At 42.3% G+C, this 16,483-nt stretch overlaps 1 protein-coding gene across 2 annotated transcripts in view; it reads left to right on the forward strand.

Moving 5' to 3' along the window:
* Positions 1 to 1,035: 1,035 nt before the first annotated feature.
* The window catches only part of GDA (guanine deaminase), a 135,096-nt gene continuing 119,648 nt past the window's right edge, over positions 1,036 to 16,483 (forward strand). For both annotated transcript variants that reach the window (XM_004276388.4, XM_033440180.2), the window contains exon 1: positions 1,036 to 1,508. In XM_004276388.4, the coding sequence (XP_004276436.1) occupies positions 1,386 to 1,508 (123 nt within the window). In that variant the 5' untranslated portion in view covers positions 1,036 to 1,385. The remainder of the gene's footprint in view (positions 1,509 to 16,483) is intronic.

Here is a 16,483-nt window from a genome sequence, read left to right on the forward strand (position 1 = left end):
TTCTGTTACTCTGTGTGTGTGTATACTGGGGGAAGGGAAGCAGAAATAAATGAAAAAGCATAAAATAAATGAGAATGGATATGATAAATGCAATAGCAGAAACAAAATAGTCTAATGCGATAGAAACTGTCAGGGATGGGGACGTGCTATTAGCTTGGTGTTGGAGGGAGGTTACTCCGAAGAGCTGACACTTGAGGCAAACCAGTGATCGGAAGAGCCAGTCATGTGAGTATCCACAGGAGGCATTAGGGGCAGAAGGAGCAGCACGCACAAAGGCCCTGAGTGGAAACCAGTTATTCTTCCTGGAGGAACTTAGTAAAGTACTTTGTGCACATACTGTAGGGAAGGAATGCTGACCTAGAATCAATCTTAGCAACCACCCAGTCCCAGTTCCATTTTCACAAACAAGGATAAGGATGCTGAGTCCCACCTGCATTGACCATAGTCTCTTGATTCCTAATCCAGGACTCTTTCCACCAAGCCATGCCACACTGCCATTTTTAGCTACTTGGCTTGAGTACTTAATTTTCTCCCCCTGTACAACTGGAAGTAAATCAAAGAGATTCATTTATTTTAGGTATGAGAAAAACTGGAATTGGAGTTGTTTGTGGGTGGACACAAGGCCCAAAACATTGGCCTCAGGTGAAGAGAGGAACTTTGGGGTCGAGATTAGCCTTCACTGGTGGGGCCCCCATAATTCTGTAAGACATGCTTTCAGAACATGAGGTTAGGACAAATTCTTCAGCCCGCAGAAAATGAAAATGAAACTGGTTGGTAAAGTAGGCAGCCCTAACAGACCTGTCACCCTGGCACTGAACTCGTGCCCGTTCAGACCTTGTGGTTACTACAGGTTGAAAAGTTCCAGGGTTTGGCCACAAATAGCCCTAAGAGTTTAAAGGGCAGGGAAAGGAGATAGATGCAACTCTGGGCGTGACAACTAAAGGAAGGTGGAGGAAGTTGGGGCCCGCGGCAAAAGCGAATTTAATGACCACTTAAAGGTACAGGGATGGAATCCTGAATCCTCCAGCTCCTTCCTTCATCTCCCGCCCCCTGGGTGGGTGACAACAACCAACGGTTAAAAGAACCGCAGCGTGAACGGTGATTTCGGAAACTCAAAGAGTTAACGTATCAAAAACTAAAGCAGGGGAGGAGAGACTGGAGCCAACTCACGGGAGAAAAAATCCTATTGGCATCGAGGAGGCAGGGAGCCAGCCCCTGGGCGCGGTCTGCAGGGGGCAGGCGATCGCGCGGGGAAGCGGGGGCAGGACGAGGCCGGCGCTGGTGCCGGCTCGGCAGCTGCCCGCAGCCGCAGGGAATCCTCGCCGCGCCTCCGCCCGGTGCGCCCTCCTTGGGCCGCGGACTCCGCACTGCGCTCCACCGCTGACATGTGTGCCGCCCGGATGCCGCCCCTGGCGCACATCTTCCGAGGGACGTTCGTCCACTCCACCTGGACCTGCCCCATGGAGGTGCTGCGGGATCACCTCCTTGGTGTGAGCGACAGCGGCAAAGTAAGCGGGTGCGGGGTCTGGCGCACCCTGACGGGCGGGCGGACAGGTGGAAGGAAGCTCGCCGCGTGAGCCGCGGAGCCCGGAGTTAGCTCCGTGTGGAGCGGGCGCCGCGGCGCTGGAGTTGAACTTGAGCGTTTTGGCTTTGGGAGAACGCCGGGAGAGCCCTGGCACTGGGTTCGTGGGCTGGACTGGGAGTAAAGTGTTCCCAGGTGCTGGGAGCCATGGAGTACGCACACCCACGATTGGTTCGACAGCCGTGCAGGCTGTGGTGGCAGGGAGCGAGGCTGTGCCCTGCCAAATCTTAAGAGATCATTAATAAACTAGCACCGCGCTTCATTCATTTTTGTATCTCAGGAGCCTGACACAGTGCCTGGCACCACCTAGGCGCTCCGTAAATTTGATTGAATTTATTGTGAAAGAAATAACAGAAGGGTCATTTGATCAGTGTGGTTGAGCCCTTTCAGTGCATTGGAATAAGTAAAGAACTGATTTCATTCACCTGATCATTCAGCAAACAATACATGAATGATTCAGACTAGACAACCTGTAATACTAGAAAGAATAGTCTGAGATAAATTATCCACCCAACCCCATCCCCCAGCCATTTGCATCAAAGCAAGCAGTTCCATTTTAAGGTTCAAAATGTCTTCTATGAGAGTATCTTTCACACTTACATTTCCAAAATCAGGATTTCTGCAAACGACATAGGTAACTTGACTGTTCCATACACACCAGTGGTAGCTGTATTGGCAGTGGCCTGGCCAGTTTCAGTGAAAGCCATTCCATTTTTAGGAGAAAAATTAAAGATAGAGATGGGTTATTTTTGAGCTTTTCCCCAACTACTGGTTTGGTTAACATAAGTACACATATTTGGAACTTGTCAGCTTGAAGATACTATTCCTGACTAAAGATGCTTCCGAGTCAGTGACAGTTTTGAATCGTGACTCTTACATTTGGGGATAACTAAACCCTGTTTTCTTTTGGTGCTTAAAAATCTATACTCCCTGTGTATATTCGGGGAGCCTGCTGTTGTGTTTCCAAGGTGATGAAACTCTCAGAGCTCTCCCAAATGGGGAGACTCCAGTAAACCCTGAGACTGATGAATTGTTGCCTTGGGTACTTGACCCTCAAGTTTCAGGGATGCCTTAGGCTTGGGACAAGTCCCAAGAAGCAAAGGAAGAGAGACTGCTAGACCAGGGCAAGATTAGAGGTATTTGCTTAATCACAAGGAATTGTTCAACAATTAGGTTTCTTTTTACAATTTAAATTTTCATTTCTAAAATTTGAATTGGTAGGATGGCAGGTGAGAGAATTGACTAGGGGACTGTCTTTAACCAGTGGAGAGGAGGAAGAAAAGGAAGTAATTTATCTAAAAATTTACCTTTTCTGGGGGTTGTACAGAAGAAGAATAAAAGAGTGTCCTGAACATGAAATCAGTAGTTGAGTCAGGGAGTCTGTTCATAACTAAGGAGCATATTGAAGTTATAAATTTAGAAAAATGCCATTCCCCCACAAGACAAAATGAACTAGGAATCGGATACAAAGGTGAGTTAATCAACTGGATTAGATTTACAGTATACAGTGTCCTAATCAGTGAAATGGTAACTGTTTTATTGCTCTCCTCCTAAGTGCAAGGCAGTTGATCCCTGACTGTGTGTAAAGGGTGGACATGTCATATATATTTTAAGACTTGATTTCTTTCATTTTGAAAATGGGACTGCCTCACCTTTAGAGTTACTGGGATAAATATATTATTCATTTAAAAATTTTCAAGGTTCTTACAGAAAATTATATTCCCATGAAGTAAATAAATATGCAGTTGATCTTTATCTTTTTACTGAGCTCCCAAAGCTGTTCTCAAACCTTGGGATGAATCAGAAACATCTGGGGTGTTTGTTAAAATGCCAGTTCCTGGGTGTCATCTTCAGAGAATCTGAATCTGTAGGCCTGGAGTAGGTCCTAGGAAGTGGCATTCCAACAAAGGTCCCAGGAGATTCGGACACAGGTAGTGGATGGATTACATTTTGGGTAACCTCAGTATATAGGCTGTGTGATGCAACCAGTTATGTGGGGTCTTGGGTGCTCAGTTCTCCGTTTCAAGCCCTGGGCTGGGGTAGCATCTCAGAGAGACAGGACATGATTTCCTCTGTTCTCCCTCTCCCTTCTAGACCTAATCTTTCATTTCAGGTAGGCCCAGAGAATGGTAATGATTAACTGCTTTTAGTTCATTAATTAAAACTCATTCAAAATTAGGTTAATTTAAAAAAAAATTCTCTAGTCAATATTGGGCATTTTGAATTCAGAGTTAGTTTTTCTACTCAAGTGGCATGTAGCTTTTTGAAAGAAAAACTCCAGCATGTGTAATTCATTTGCAGATAGGTAATTAATTGTGAGACACTGTGTGCTCAAATATTACTAAATTATCTGATTCTTCCAGCAGGGTCAAGTTGACTTTAAAGATAGGTAAAGATGTCTTGGGTCTTTTAAGCACACTTAGCTGAAAGCAACAGCAAGGCAGAGAATCGTTTTGGAAGTAGTGCCCTGGGGTAGCAGGAGCAAGTCCTATGGAGACCTAAGTTCAAGTCAGGTCTCCACCACCTACATGTTCAAAGTCCATGGGTGAGACCTTAACCTCTCTGAGCCTCAGTTTCCTCACTTGTAGAATCAGATACTTTTGCTAAGTATTAAATGAGACAATGTATGAAAATGCCTGTCACTTAGTGGATACGCAACACATACCATGTTCATTTTGTCCCCTTCCTTCCCTCTGTGCCTAGCAAATCCTTAACCTCTTGCTCACTGTAGCATTTTTGCATATTTCCGCATGGTGGCACCCATGCAGGCCAACAGGTAGAGAAGGAAGCCGTGGCCTGGGATGAAATATGTGGGAGGTGGGGGAGGTCACTGGGCCTCTGGTGTGCAGCCTCACTGCTCATGCCATCGACCCTCTGGGACACAAAGATGCATCTAGGAAGAAAGATCTAAACAGCATTTGCTGCCGGTTCACTAGCACATCATTTTCAGTGTCTCTTTTAGTCTTCAGTGTGATTATTTCGTCTTAAAGTTAGAAAAGTTGAGACTTGAAAAATCATGCATCCAGAGATGGATTTTGAATTAACATGGCCAAAGCCCATATTCTCCCTCTCTCTCTCTCTCTCTCTCTTTAATTGGGTATAGTTGCTTTGCAGTGCTATGTCATATTCTGCTGTGGTCACCGCAGAGGATAGAGCTGAGCTCCCTGTGCTATACAGCAAGTTCCCACTAGCTATCTACTTTACACATGGTAGTCTATATATGTCAATCCTAATCTCCCAATTCATCCCACCCCCTTCCCCACCGATGTCCACACGTCCGTTTTCTACGTCTGCATCTCTGTTCCTGCCCCGCAAATTGGTTCATCTGTACCATTTTTCTGGAGTCCACATATATGCGTTAATGTAAGATATTTGTTTTCCTCTTTCTGACTTACTTTACTCTGTGTGACAGACTGTAGGTCCATCCACATCTCTACAGATGACCCAATTTTGTTCCTTTTTCAGAATGGCCGTCATCAAAAAAATCTACAAACAATAAATGCTGGAGAGGGTGTGGAGAAAAGGGAACCCTCTCACACTGTTGGTGGGAATGTAAATTGATACAGCCACCATGGAGAAGAGTGCGGCGGTTCCTTAAAAAACTAAAAATAGAGTTACCATATGACCCAGCAATCCCACTACTGAGCATATACCCTGAGAAAACCATAATTCAAAAAGACACATGCACCCCAATGTTCACTGCAGCTCTATTTACAATAGGTGGGACATGGAAGCCCATATTCTCTTTACTAGAGTAGCCCGCCTCCCTGAGGCACAGTCCCTGACCTCAGTGAACTTGCACTTTTAGCAAGGGAGCTTAGAATTGTACCTGTAATAAAAGTGGATTGATTCCTGAACCAAAGACTGGGCTCATTGCTGGAGATACGCTGATGAGTGAAATATGCAAACTCTGCCCTGCTCTAGTGAGGTTGATCATCTCGTGATTAACAATCTGCTATGACCTATAAGAACTTGAACTAATCTGGGAGGTAGGGAAGAGCCTTCTAGGTAGAGGGAATAGCCTGTGCAAAGGCCCTGGGGTAGGAAGGAATGAAAACATCAAGGTGGTTAGAATCCAAAGTTCTAGAAGAGGATAACACAATGTAAGTCTAGAGAGGTAGGCAGGGCATAGGGAGTTGGGGGAGGGATTGTGCCATGACCAAATTTTGCATTTTTTTTTTTAAAGATCATTTTAGCTTCAGGATGTAAAGAATGCATTGGAGAGGAGTTAAGTGCAGGCAAGGAGATCAGATAGGATCCTGTTGCAGTAGTTTAGGTGAAATGGGATGTGGCTTAGAAGAGAGAGGCGGTGTAATGTATCAATTAAGAAATGAACTCTCAAGAGTACTTCTATCACTTATTACCTATGTGAATTTGAATAAGTTACTTAACAATTCTATTTCCAAGTTTCCTCAAGTATAAAATGATTACTATAATCTACCTCACTGGGCTATTGAAAAGACTAAATGAATTAATAATTGTAAAGTGCATAGAATAATGCCTTGCAGCGTAGCACATGCCCAGTAAACATCAGCAGTTATTATCAGCAATGGAGATAGAAAGAGGTGGACAGAATTGGTAACTATTTAGGTCAAATTAATTGGATTTGATGATAGGATTAGAAAGATGTTTGTGAATGTATTAAATAGTATGGTGGGATACAAATTGGTTGGTGGTAGGAAAAACTTGATGAAGGAAGCCAAAATTGAACTGGACATTAAAGAACACATAGGACTTGAACATGCAGAAGAGGGTTAAATAGCCCTGGTTAAGGGAAATGAATCAATGTTCTGTAATTTCTAAAACTTCTAGGAGGAGCAAGAGTTGTGTTTCACCTGTGACTGCATCATCATCTTGCTTTACCAGGAGTTCTCATAGTCTGAATCACAAAACTTAGTGGTCGTGTGTCATCTTTTCCTTCTGCTTGGCCAGGTGAAGACCCATCTTCCTATAAGCTCAAGACCTCAGAATATCTTATCATTTTGAAGAGGGAATTTGGGATAAGCTATCCCTTCTGAGGCTGCTGCATCAGGGCTTCACTTTCATCAGAAACATTTTCATGCCCAAGGATCACATTATCATCCTGTAAATTCCCATTTTCTGGAAGGCAGATTGCTTTGTTCAAAATGCTCATGGCAGACCCTGTTGTTTACCCACTCACTAGCCATAACCACTTCTTTCTTATTAACACTTTCTGAGCTTGATAGCCTGCAGTATACTTGGCTCATGGATAGATCATGGTGTAAGCCAGTCATAGTAATCATAATCCTGTTTGCTGGATACTTATTTTTCCAGTTTCCTGGTAGCTAAGGGTGGCCAGTGATGACATTCCAGCATTCAGGAAGTCATCTCAGAGGCTTCTGGGAAATATTTTTTTCCCTAATAAATAGACACAGATGTGGGAAGAGAAGTCCTTCCTTTTTTGGATACTTTCATGCGAGGAGTGGAGCTGCTGCCACCACTGTTTGAGACTATGAGGAAAAAGTTAAGAGGTTTTCAGAGGCACCAGCCTAGTCCCTCTTTGAACATCATTGAATGCATACGTGAATTACATCATTGAGTAGTTAATGGTCCCTGGAGCTGCCTACTACCGTTGAATTCTTTTGCGAGATAATGAAATATCTTTATTATCTACCCTTCTGTCAATTGCAGCTCAACAATTATACCACTAACAATTATATCTCTAACAATTATACCACTTTTTCAAAGAATCATATTATTTTTCAAAGGACTGCTAGCTGCCTTCTCCTTTTTCCATTTCTATCTTCTCCTTATTTGCCAAAAATGTCAGTGTCTTTCCAGGCACCCATATCAGTATTCAGGTCCCCCCAGTTATCCCCTGGGGTATCTTTGTGCACACCCTTTTCCATTGTCATTGGTCCTGTCCAGCCTTCCATTGTCTCTTGCCTGAAGTATTACAGGAACCTCCTAACTGTTTTCTCTTTCCCCATTCTAATATCTCTTTCACATTACTGACAGTTACTTTCCTGGAGCATGGGTAGTGTCATATGTCTTCTCTTTTGTAACTACCTATGGCCCTCTATTGCCTCTAAGATCCAAATGGCCCAGGAAGATATTTTAGACATGACATTTGGCCCTAACCTGCTTCCCGAATACTTCCTCCTGTTCCATCCTTCTCTCTTGCAAGTAGGAGTAGGATTACCATGAGGTATCCACAAGCTGAGGGATATCTATCCATGTCAACTTCTCACTGTTTCCCAGCACATCATATCTTTTTGCACCTCCACTTTGTTGGTGACAATCCCTCAGCCTGGAATAGTCCTCCTTTATATAATCCCTTTTCCATTCCACCTCTGTCAAAATGAAATCTTGCTTTTCCTCCAAGGCCCAGTTCTGATGTCCCCTTCTTCCCAAAAGCTTCTCTGGCAACTATCCCCCAGTTGAAATAAATTGCCTTTTGTTTTTCCATAAAATTTGCATATATATTCAAACCAGTGTTTTCCTGGTGGTTAAGAGCATGGCTTCTGGAGTCAGATTATGTGGATTCAAATCCCAGCTCTGCCACTTACTTGGAAACATTTCCTAACATATTTGAGCCTTGGTACCCTCACTTATAAAATGTGGACAACAGCACCCTGAAGAAGAGGTAAGGCAGATGAGGTAGTGTGTGTAAAGCACTTGGCACATAGTAATTGCTCAATAAATACTGGCCATTGTTATTATTTTTCTCTCACTAAAGTGATTATTTCACTTTTGCCTTTGATTATACTTAGGTTTATAGAATGTTCTCACTCACTGAACTGATTTAAAGTTCTTTGACAAGTGGGAGGTGAACTGGAGAGAAGGTAACATTTATTAAGTCATAATTTGTGTCAAACACTCTGCCAGATTCTTTATATGTCAACAGTTCTGAGATGAGACCACATCATCATAATCATCTTCTTCTTCATTATCCCTACTCTACAAATGAGGAAATGGAGGGTCAGCTAGTTAGTTGACTTGACTGCAGTCATGGTGAGTAAGTGGCAAAGCCAAGAATCACACCCAAGTCTGCCTAATTTCCAAGGTTTGTGCTCTTTCCAGGAGTTCCGGCTGCCTCCTGTCATGAGGAGTGCTGACACTCTATTGTCTTTAAGGCTCCTCAACATTGTCTTGCTGTTTTAACACAAAGTAGGTGATCAGAAAAGTGTTTTGAAAGTGATGTGTAGTACAAAGACATTTGTGTGTGATGATTAAAAAAAAAGACATTTCTAATTCCAGAGAGTTTTTTTTTTTTTTTTAAAGCACTATTTGACTTATTCTTCGAGGCCTTGAAGCAACACTGCTGGGCATGACTGGAGTTTGCCACCCTTCTGGTTGTGTAAAGTTGTTTGTGAATTCCTGGAATTTCTTGGCAGTCTGGTTGATTCAGTGCTGTGGCTGTGAGGCAGCATAGGTGTTGGTGTATCTGACACATGGCTGACTGTCTGGGAGCTTCTGACAGGTGCAGAGGTGGTGGGCAGGATCTCCTGCAGGCCTATGGCATGCCCATTCACTTAATGGGCATTGATCTAACTATTTAGGGATAAAGGCCAGGTGGACTTCCCTTACCTGCAAGAAGAGAATCCAGTCGGTCATGTGTTTACAACCCCCTTTTTGTAGAAAAGATTTAAGGCAGCTCTAGAGGGCACAGGCAAGTGGTGATGCTTTTATACATTTAAGGGAGAAGAGTCAGTTGTTGACATAAAACAAAGCTAGGAATTAGATTTAAAATGCATCGCGAAATGATCTACACTGTTATTGGCCTCTAACTTTCCTAGGTGCCAGCCATTAAAAGGACACATGTTACCTAGTTGGCAATATCTGTACTAAAAGCAATTGCTCAAGAGAAATGCCCCTGTTCTTGATGCTGAGTTCGGATGGGAATTTCTCCTAGATGGACACTGTCTCTTATAATTATGCTTAGCAACTTTCCAGTGCAAGGTAGCATTTCATAGGATTGCCTCTCTTGAGCTGAAGATGTGACAGGAAGAAGGGGGTCCATAAAACTATTCTGTAGGGCTGAAGCTCTGGGGAGGGGACAGTGGGAGGTGGTCCAGGTACCCAGGTCTTGGCTGATCTGAAATGTCCTAGAGATAGACTTCAGGATGTCAGAGGGGTGGCAGGACCCCATGTCTTCCAGGTACTCCTAAGAGTGGTCCTTCTGATGGGGTTATGATGAACAGCAAGAGGGAGGAGCCTCGTAGTTATTTGGCCTAAGCCTGGAGTGCAGTTTGTTTCGTGTTGCCAGTAAAATGCAGAACCACCTACCTTTACTGCTAATCCAGCTTTGTGGACATTGAGGAACCTCACAAGAGACTATTCAACAATTTCAAACCCATTTACACCGGTTAGAAATCCATTTCCATGGTGGCCGTGGCTGCCCTTTGTGACCACACGATGCTACACTTGGGTGCTAATCCCAGCCATCTGGCTGCCATTACTATGTTGTTCTGTCCAGGCTGGAAAGGGCTTTCCTCTAGGTCAGCTCAGTGGCAACTCCACACCCCTGTGCTCTGTTTGTTCTAGAACAACTCATACAGACTGCTGTGGTCACACTGGTCTTAATATTTAGCTTCCCCCTCTAGGGAGGAGAACAAGGTGTTATTCTTTCCTGGTGCATCCAAGGCACTAAGAAAACAAAATACAAGAGAAATTCTCAGTGGGTCACTCAGCTACTCAATGGTAAGTTTTAAAAATGAGTTCCATGGTATATTTAAGTTATGATTTTAAAAGTTTGATCAATAAAAATATAAGTAGCACATTTGTTATATTAAGCAGATGTGCATTAAAATACTATAACATGAATAAAAAGGAAATAAATTTTGTGTGTAAGTCATCTTCTTACATTGCATTGGGTTTCTAGCCCATGACACTGGGTTATAAGCTCGTAGACAGGAGGTACATGGATGGCGCTATTGCTCACGTTAACAGCTACGATAATATTGAACATTTATTAGACACTTGTTATGTGCTAGGTTCTGTACTCAGTGCTTTGCAAAGCATAATTCTCCTGGCTACTTTATGAGGTGAAACTCTTACCGATTCCTGATTAGGTTCTTTCCCTACCTGGTTATTGTTCACATCAACAAGGTGAAATTACTTTTTTAGCAGCAAACAGAAACTTTATTCATTGGCCAAAGAATGGAGAAGGAGGAGCTCATGCTCTAAAATCACCTTTTCCTCATTACAGGCAAGGCGAAATTCCTATAGAAAGAGGTGAAGGAGGCTAGGGGGCACGGGTATCTTTTATTATCCTGACTTGTGGAAAGGGGTGGTGACTTTCCAGAATGCAGCTCATGCCTATTTTCAGCCCTTGTATGGTCCTTCAGTGTCTGGGTCAGAAGTGGGTTTAACCAGTATGGCGCAGGTGGGAAGAGATCTTATTACAATGAGATGGTAATGAGCTGTAGAGAGACCTTTGTCCCAATTTTTAATTCGGCTAGCTTATGCCATTTTCTTGTGGTTAAGCCCTCTTGTTCTAATTATGTAAAAACAGCTAGAAGATACAGTCAGTTTTTGGTTTTCTGCAAGTTTGCCTGGAGTAGAGAGTTTACCGGAAGTGGGGCACTTCTTTGCCTCCTTGCCTAAGACAGGTGCACTTGTGCTTTACAGAGACAGTTTAGGTACAGATGAAGGACCCTTGACTTGATCCCCTGGGTGACAAAATTTTTCCTTATTTTATTGACAAGGAAACTGAGACTCAGAGTGTTAATCCTAACTCTGAAATAAACATCTGATTACTATACATTGGATGACTTCTCTCTCCTAAAGCCACTGTGTAGCTCTTTGTTTTCAGATAGTCAAATGGCAAAGTTATAATAGCGTTCTGTACTTAAATTGTAAATACCAGTTTAATCCCTAAGATTAAAGGTGAAGACAGATTCATCTCTTCTGATACATTTTTTTTTTTTTTTTTTTTTTTTTTGCGGTGTGCAGGCCTCTCACTGTTGTGGCCTCTCCCGTTGCAGAGCACAGGCTCCGGACGTGCAGGCACAGTGGCCATGGCTCACAGTTCTAGCCACTCCGCGGCATGTGGGATCTTCCTGGACCGGGGCACGAACCCGTGTCCCCTGCATTGGCAGGCGGACTCTCAACCAGTGTGCCACCAGGGAAGCCCATGATACATTTTTTAAGACTCAGCAATAGGGAATTTACTGGCAGTCTGGTGGTTAGCACTCTGCACTCTCACTGCCGAGGGCCCAGGTTCAATCCCTGGTTGGGGATCTAAGATCTCACAGCCACAAGGCGTGGACAAAAAAAGAAAAAAAGATTGAGCAATAAATGTTGATCATCTCCCCCCAAATCTTACTTTGACGTTATTTCCCACCTTCGAAAAAGCCTCACCCTTTTCCTTTATGAAAGCATTTTTTCATTGACGTTATTACACTAACTTATTGACTCTAAAGGATAAATTACATTAACTTTATTTTTTCTTTTTTAAAGTATCTCATATATTTTAAGCATCAAACAATATACTACATGCTGTGTTAGATATTTTATCTATTATCACATTAATACTCTACAATCATATGAGGTAGATTTTTTTTCTCTTATATTGGAGTAGAGTTGATTAACATTAACATTAACTTCTAATTGAGATCTGTTTTTCAAACTCTCTTGACTGTTGAAGTTGGTGCCTTTGCTTGTGAAATGGTGATTTGTTTTTCATGAATTAGTTATTCATGCACTGTTACCTGAAACCGTTTCATAATAAATACCCTTCATGCCTTCTCTTCTCATCATGGTTCTGCTCAGGTTGGCATCACCATGAGACCTGCTTCTATAGTCACAATGCTTTTTCTCTTCTCAGCCTGTTACTGGGTTTTAAAAAATTATTTTGACAGAATGAACTTTCCTCAGTAACCTCCACCTGAAAACCCAGCTGTGTTGACCTCAATTTATCAACCAGCTATTGATTCGTGAGTTAAAAAAGCTTTGAAGGCTAAACAATTATAAGATAATTCTAATTTAAAGTGAGTTCTTCTAGACTTACATATACTGATATAGGAAATTTAAGAACCCAAAGATTTCCCAGTAGTTTAAATGGACAAAAAAGTGTATGACCATACAACACTCTCCATTCACCCACACACTTATATACACACATTATAAAACATATTTCTGGAAGGCAGTATTAAAATTAAAAACCTAAATAAGGGCTTCCCTGGTGGCGCAGTGGTTGAGAGTTCGCCTGCCGATGCAGGGGACACGGGTTCGTGCCCCGGTCCGGGAAGATCCCACATGCCGTGGAGCAGCTGGGCCCGTGAGCCATGGCCACTGAGCCTGCGCGTCCGGATCCTGTGCTCCGCAACGGGAGAGACCACAACAGTGAGAGGCCCACGTACCGCAAAAACAAAAACAAAAAACACCCAAATAACAGTTTTGTAGAGTAGGAGTGGAGAAGTGGGGATGTGGAGAAGAATTTTCACGTTCCACTTTATAACTTTCTGCATTATTAATTTTTGTTTTATAATTTTCCATAAAATTCACCATTTTAAAGTGTACAATTCAGTGTCACTTATCACATTCACAATGTTGTACAACCATCACCACTAACTAGTTCCAGAATATGTTCATCACCCCCAAAGGGAAACCCATTAACCATGAAGCAGTCACTCCCTATCCCTCCCCTCCTTCCCCTGAGCAACCACTAATTTGCTTTCTGTTTCTATAAATTTGCCTATTCTGGATATTTTATATAGATGGATAAATATAATGTGCAACCTTTGTGTCTGGCTTTTTTCACTTAATGTTTTCAAGGTTCACTCATGTTGTGGCATGTGTCAGAACTCCTTTCCTTTTTATGGCTGATTAATAATCCATTGTATAGATATACAACATTGTGTTTATGTGTCCCTCAGTTGATGGACATTTGAATTGTTTCCACCTTTTGCCTATTGTCAACAGTGCTACTCTGAACATCATGTGCAAGTTTTTAAAACCAGTTTATTGTTTAAAGTTGTTTTATGGTTCCACATTGCTTAACTGTGGGATAATTCCTGGCCTAGCCTTGCTAACTGATTGCCCCACCTTTCATATTGTTTATGCCCTTGTGTCTTTGTTTATGCTCCTCCTTCACCTTCCTTCTGCTGGTTCCATGTACCTTAGAAACTAGTTTAGAAACTAGTTTAGAAACTAGTTTAAACGTTACTTCCTCAGTGAGGTCATTGCTGACATTGCTCCCTGCCTTCTGTTTGCAGGCAGAGCTGAACCTGCCTCCTTTGTGCCTCAGTTTCTGCTTGGCACCTCTTTGTGGCTCTTTATTTTGTGAGTCTCTCCTATAACCCAACCTTGAAGGCAGGGGCCATGACTTGATCACTTTTGTATTCACGACTCCTAGCACGTGGTAGGTAGGCACTCAGATGAATATTTGTTAGATAAACGGTGCTTAGATTTTTTTTTACTGCAGGATAACCAGGTTGGAAAAGTTCACTTTAGGATCACCAAAATGTACAGCCAACTAAAAATATCTTCCAAATAATTGTTTGAATAAGAACTCTGGGTTTTTCTAATCTGGGTGTTTGATACAATGTACTTGGCCACTGGGAGCTATAATTAGTTTCATGTCCTAGTGAGTAATTAAGAACCCTGGAAGAGTAGATTCTAATTGGAACTCTGAGACCACATAAAGTTTTCAAATGCCTTTAACTTGGACTGTGTTAAGGATCTGGAATAATGTAGATTATATAGGCCTGCTTATTCCCTTTGGTTTTATATTATGGTTTAAGTGTTCACTTCTTCATAAAATTGTAATTTACTTGAAATGTTGTTTGTAAACTGCCACTTACAATTTACAGTCCTGGAACATGGTAGACCCTCCAAAAACAATAGCTCTTATTATCCATCTCCTGCCCCTCACAGTACTTGGTGCTTTAGCACAAAATCAGCATTCAATAAATGCTTCTGAGTAAAAGAATGAACAGAATGGGCTGCTATACTCTGAGAGTACACTATTCCTTTTGACCCTCAGATAGTCCTGGCTGTGTAGGCAGGCAGTAGTTAATCAACATGCTCATCTGGTTGTAGCCAATATCTGTGAAGGTGCAACAGAAGAAGTAATATTGTTAATGCCTTCCAAGAGTGGGACAGATTTTTTTCTTTGTGCCCTTTAACGTGGAAGTTGTTTCCCTCCTGCCATGTGGAGGGTGGTCTTAGCCCTAACTATTTTCTGAAGTGCAAAACACAGGGAGAAGCCATTCCAGCTCCCTGGGACATGAACCTTCAGCTCCAAGCATGTGGACTCTCTAGCCTGTGGAGTTAGTGCCCTTGGAGCTCATAACAACTGATAATGGCTGATGAAGAGCAAAGACTTAAAGGGGTTCAGGATAAAATTGTGAGCAAACGGAATGCAGATACTGCCTTATTTGTACTCAGAGTCAATAATCAAATGAGCATGAATAAGTATATGATCTCTACAAAGGAAAAATGCAGAGTGCTATGGAGGTATGAAGCCAGAGGACCTGGCTTATTTTGAGGAGGTGTTTCAAGATGCATCCCTAAAGAAGTGACATTTGGTTGAGTCTGAAGTCTAAATGGAAGTTAACTAGGCAAAGGAAAGGAGGGGAAAGGCCATGCAAAGACCCAGTGGGGTGGAGGAATTGGGAACCTGTGATGGAGGATGGGGGTGGAAATAGATGAAGCCAGAGAGATAAGCAGTAGCCATGGCAGTGTCTTTGTAGGCCTTTCCCTTTATTCCAAGGCCAATGGGAAGGCAATGAAGACTGTTAGAATGAAGAAGATAGATCAGATTTGCATTTTAAAAATATATAAACAGTCACACCTGTCAGAATGGCTATCATAAAAAACCCACAAATAACAGATGTTGGCAAGGATGTGGAGAAAAGGGAAACCTAGTACACTGTTGGTGGGAATGTAAACTGGTGCAGCCACTATGGAAAACAGTATGGAGGTTCCTCAAAAAACTAGAAATAGAACTACCAGCAATTCCACCCTTAGGTATATATCTGAAGAAAACGAAAACAGTAGTTCGAAAAAAGGCGTGCACCCCAATGTTCATGGCATCATTATTTATAATAGGCAAGATATGGAAGCAACCTAAGTGTCCATCAACAGATAAATGGATAAAGAAGATATATATATAAATGAAAACAAACAAACCTACATATATATATATATGAATTGCAGGGTGGAGGACAGACTAGAGCAGAGCAAGAGTGGTTGCTGTAGGAGATGTGTTGGAAGGAATTGCAGTGAACCACGAAAGAGAGGTAGGTGGTGGTAGACTTGGAGAGAAGTAGGTCCATCTGTGAGACAGTAAGGATGCAAAAAACTCAATGGGATTGGGTGACAGGTTGGATATGGGGTGGGGACAAGCTTCCCCTAGATTTCAGGCTTATACAACTGGATGGATGTGGTGGACATCATTGAGTTAGGGAACAGAGTAAGAGGTCAGACCCTGAGGTCTGTTTTGGTCATGCTTAGTTGAGGTGCCCTTGAGATATCTGAGTAGGAGATAGTGGAGTAAGGATTGAGCACCAGAAGGTAATGTCATAGAAGGCAAAAGATGGGGATACTTCAAGATGGAGGGAGTAGAGCAAATGTCCCATGTTACTGAGAAGTAGAGGAGGAATAATACTGGAAAAATGTCCAATGGATTTAGCAACATGAGATTATTGTTGAACTTACGAAGACTTATTTTGGTGGAGAGAGAGGGTGCCAGTCATCTTGGTTTGGGTTTGAAATGGGTGAAAGATAAGGAAATACAGATAGTGATCATAGACAACTCTTCTGAGATAACTGTGTAATGTTTTTATTTATCATAAAGTGCCTCCAATAGTGATAAAATACAAATAAGTTACGTATGTTTTATTCCCCCAGTTAAGTTATTTGAGGGCTTTTCTACAAGTGTTTGTGCTTGTAAAAGTTACGTAAGCACTAATATTGCCCATTTACAAATAT

Source organism: Orcinus orca, chromosome 6 (genome assembly GCF_937001465.1).
Source record: "Orcinus orca chromosome 6, mOrcOrc1.1, whole genome shotgun sequence".
In the NCBI taxonomy this organism is placed as follows: Eukaryota; Metazoa; Chordata; class Mammalia; order Artiodactyla; family Delphinidae; genus Orcinus; species Orcinus orca.